General features: G+C 37.5%; 1 protein-coding gene across 7 annotated transcripts in view; it reads right to left on the reverse strand.

Moving 5' to 3' along the window:
- The window catches only part of LOC138010308 (sugar phosphate exchanger 3-like), a 35,129-nt gene extending 30,826 nt beyond the window's left edge, over positions 1–4,303 (reverse strand). For 4 of the 7 annotated variants that reach the window (XM_068857230.1, XM_068857233.1, XM_068857232.1 and 1 more), the window contains exons 1-4: positions 4,166–4,288; positions 2,065–2,164; positions 1,739–1,771; positions 167–226 (exon numbers count right to left, since the gene is read on the reverse strand). In XM_068857230.1, the coding sequence (XP_068713331.1) occupies positions 167–226; positions 1,739–1,771; positions 2,065–2,164; positions 4,166–4,227 (255 nt within the window). In that variant the 5' untranslated portion in view covers positions 4,228–4,288. Of the gene's footprint in view, positions 1–166; positions 227–1,738; positions 1,772–2,064; positions 2,165–4,165 lie in introns of all 7 variants that reach the window. The other 3 variants (XM_068857231.1, XM_068857236.1, XM_068857235.1) reach the window with 1 other exon arrangement.
- Positions 4,304–4,585: the final 282 nt, after the last annotated feature.

Here is a 4,585-nt window from a genome sequence, read left to right on the forward strand (position 1 = left end):
TCTTAATAACGTTTACATCATCATGGAGGCCAAAAACTTGATGATAAAGTGATTGGTCATAGTGATTTTATAGTGATCTACTATACTAGTAACTAAGCTTATGCATTGTAGACTTGACAATAGTTGAAACAAATAAAATACCAGCCATTAGTGTACATAGTCTTACCACTGCATATGCCAAGAGAAAAGTTGTGTCCATTGCACCAAGGAACAGCTCTGCATGGTGCTATATAAAATTAGAGGGAATTGCATGATTTAAAATGATCTACAATGGGAACAGCAACATACTCCATAATACTACAGGATATTGGGAATAGCAACAATATATGTGAGTAACAGAAATAATCTATTAAGACATCTGGGTAGCTTTCTGAGTGTCTTGTTACAGTGTCTATAGAGTACTGAAACAAAAGAAAGTATTTGCATAAAAATAGAGTTCAATTCCCAGAGGATTAGTTTGGTACACCATCATGGCCGCCATTTCTTTGTTCTGGAACACCAACATGGCCGCTGTGACGTCATGTGAAAACGCCCTATAGAGTGTGGATGACTTAAAGACAGTTGGTGCATTAAGAAATTAAGGAAACAGCAGGATATACACCTGCACATTTTAAGGATACAGTTGAACCTCGATTATCTGGACTTATAGGGACTGGGCTTCATAGTCCGGATAATAAAAAATATGAATATTAATTAATGATTAAAAAAAAAAACTGATCAAACAAGTTAAGGAACACCAACATTTAATCACACAGGAATAAAAAACAAATACAAATTGTTGTTGGAAAAACTATTAAGAGTTGCCCAAAAATTATCTGCTACAAGTCTTTACAATTAAAGTAATCCAAAAACATTTTTACATTGGTCTAAAATGCTGAGGCAAATCAGTTTGTTTCAAGGTCCTAAGGTGTGTGGGTCATGTTGATCATTCTTCGAAGCTGCATAAGTGTAATAGTGTCAACGTTGTCTCGCCTTTCTATCCATGTCAAACACTTCTTAAAACATTCAACAGCTTTGGTGTGTAGAGGGCTTTATCAAGCTGTTCATTGTGTTCCACTTTCAATTATTTTTGTTGTAGTCCTTTATTGCTCTCCAACTTGTGACCAGTTTTTCCTTGTTTTTTGTGGATACGCGAGATCTGCTGCTTGCTGACACCATACTCAGTTGGCAAATTATTGTTTTTTTTCCTCCTTTTTCTAATTGCAAAATAATTGACTGTTTATCTTTTATGGAAAGAATGTATTGTTTACGTTTTGTGGACGTAATGAATTTCTACCTCGTGTTCTTCAAACCATGCTGATTGAGCTATTGAAGCATGGAATTTCACTTCGCAATGGACCAAATCTGAGCCAATCAGAGCTCAGTGAAATATGCACTGTATTAGTTACAGTGTATGGTGCGTATGAGCACGAAACACATACAGATTTCTGTCTTGAAGCTAAAAAAATTCACTTAGACCTGGTCTTTCATCTCGTAATTTGAAGAAAAAATGTTTTGCTGCATATCATAAAATGTGACTAATTAATATGCATGAAAAACTGGGACCAGAGAAGGAAGTCCAGATAATCGAAATATCCAGATAATCGAGGTCCTGATAATAGAAGTTCCACTGTTACAATAATACATTTACACTCTAGCATTATATAGTCACTTTAGGGGAAGTGAAGATACTCCATACTTTTGAATTATTAAGGACCCATTGTGTAGTACAGAATTTAAATGAAGATTTGCAACTTACTTCATCTTTGAAGAAATGCTTACTTTCCCAGGTCTGCAAAATAAATAAATAAATGAATAAATAAATAAATAAATGAATAAATTTAAAATTAATTTACATGACAAAGTATCATACATGTAGGTACCATTGCTGGTTATTCCTTATGTTAAAGGAATTAAAATAAGGAAAGTAAAAGTTTTGGCTCCACGATAATTTCTAGCTCTCATCCAGGTTGACGTTTTACTGTCTGTGAGCAAGGCTTTTGGGATTATTTTATCAGCGTCCTTTGTTAACCAAACAGCAAACAAATCGCTGATTGGTGGGAGTTTACATTCTGTGAAAACTACCTGAGGTGGATCCAAGGAAACTGGATTTTTGGTCCATTCTTTCTGCATGACATTTTTCACATTGCTGAAAGCTTTTCTTGTGGCATGAAAGCAGGCGTAACTGTGGAGGAAAAGAAGTTTTCAAAGTTCTTTTACAATTTTGATTCACCATTCACAGAAGGATTGACTGTCAATGCATACTTGCTCACTGCTGTGCTGTAATTACCGTCGCTGCTTACAATAATAAAGCTGCTTTTCTGAAATTGACTATTAACAAAATGGAATGTTATTGCAGAATACCCAGCCACTTAATTTGCATATGAATTTCGTAGGTAGTGTATTTATTTTTTTGTGAATTCATACAAACCCTTAGCCCTGTATACCCAAATAGACCCTTGTATGCCCACAATATGTCCATGTATGCTCTGTAGTATACAGTGTATACCCACACATGCCCATGTAAGTGATGCCCCTGTTTACCCATAATTTGTATACTCATGTGTACCCCTGTATACCCATATATACCCATTTGTAATCTGATGAAATTACCGTGTACCAATAAAGCTTTCCATTCCATCCCATAGAGGTTTATACAGGCATACACAGGTCTAAATGGGTATACATGGGTACTCGCTTTTTATGAATATTATTTTGCCAAAAATACACTATATTAAGGGGTACACGAAATACCTACGAAACTTCAAGATGGTGGCCAATTCGTGAACTGCATCGAACTGTAACAAAAGGTATGAACATCTATACACCTCGTCATGTTGATGAAGTATTCAATTTGACCAATAAATGATTTTTAGGGGTACTCCATTTGGGTACTCCATAGGGTACTCCATGGAGTAGGCCTCCGCGTTTTGACCTCTCCCACCATATTGGTTGGTTTTTTGAGTTACCTCAAGCAAACTTGTTTCAAAGTGAAAGCTGGGTGATCCGCCATATTTAATTGAGTGACCACGCTCCGTGTGTGGATTTCCCATGGGATGTATATAGATCGTTTTCACTTGACGTCATCATTTCTAAAATCCAAAACCTAAAGAGCCACGAAAGTTTTTATCCTCATCAGGCATAAGAGGCGGTAAATTTGTATCCATTTGCAATTTTAAAGCTCAATAGCGTGCTTCGTTTGCAAACCAGAGCATTTTGAATTTCTGAGTTATAGCCGTGCGTGACACGAGGCGACGATCAAGTTTATTGAGAAATATATATTTATCTCATAGTTTTGAGCCTTTTTAGAATTTAAAGCATTAGGAAAAGTGCTTAAGTAAATAGCTGTCTGTTCAGTACAGATGATCACTCGCCTAGATAGCCAAAGTAAGTAACAGATGTTGACACTATTTTCTGGCCGCCATATTGGTGCACCACAGATGTGCAGCAACATGGCGTTTTCATACTGGGCTCTGTAAATTTCTGCGAAACATTTCGACGAATATCTGAAGTTTGGGGAAACGCACGGGCCTAAAACTTGGCGAAGTGTCTTCTTCATTTATCTTCTACAACATCACAAATTCTTGACTTTTTCCACTGGATGGTTTTCGATTTATTTTTTTATTGCGTGACAGTGAAAACGATCTATACTGGCCCTGTGACACTCTAGGTCTAAAAACCAAGTTTAGGCCTAGGGTTAGCCGAATTGAGGATTTTGGGGTCCTTTTTTCAAGTTTTTAGGGTCTTCATTTTGAGACACCTGTTTTCACTCACGTGATCAGAAACCATATTTTTCCATCGAAACAAAAGAAAACGTTTGCATGATAATAGAGCTCAATTACCAGAGGATTAGTTACATGTAGGAACACCACCATGGCTGCCGTTTCATAGTTTGGAAACATCAACATATACATGTATATGGCCGCCACTCTATGGTTGATATGCCTCGTCCTTCACAGGATGCAGCTACAAGAACACAATGGTGGCCGGGTATTCTGCAATCGCTCCAGAGCAATAAATTAAACGTGCACGGTCTAACTAAAGCACTGAACTAATTTCTAGTTTACTATTGTTTTCTCAAAAGCGGCTTCGCTTGAAGAACGAAGGTAAGCTATACATATGCAAATTAGTGGCGGGGTATTCTAGAGTATAGCCCGTATTTATAAACTTTACTTGTTTTCAGTACCTTAAAAATGTGAGTAAAAACACAACGAGATGATGAAGAGTCCACTTCCTGAAAATCGCCATTGCCCGTCACATGATTAGTATAATCAGTATGAAACTCTTACTGAAGCTTACACGAAGGAAGAATGGAGGAACTCGGAGGATAAGTTATACTTCATGCTAGCCCACATATAGCACACTATACCGCAGACCGCCCAAGTTCAGTGTGCGGGAGATAAAAATATAAGGATTTGTATGCCATGAGAAACCCGATAAAAGACTTAGGAATATTTGAATGAAAGTTTTCTCGATCTTATTGCCACCGTGGACAGCTTCCTTCCTCTGTGTTTTTTGGAGAGCGAACCGTTCTCTGTCGAGCATGCGCGGCCGACGACAATCGCGTTTCTTGAAAATATTGAAGGGCCGCAGCCTTGCCGCAGCC

The sequence above is a fragment of the Montipora foliosa genome, chromosome 7 (assembly GCF_036669935.1).
Source record: "Montipora foliosa isolate CH-2021 chromosome 7, ASM3666993v2, whole genome shotgun sequence".
Classification (NCBI taxonomy): Eukaryota; Metazoa; Cnidaria; class Anthozoa; order Scleractinia; family Acroporidae; genus Montipora; species Montipora foliosa.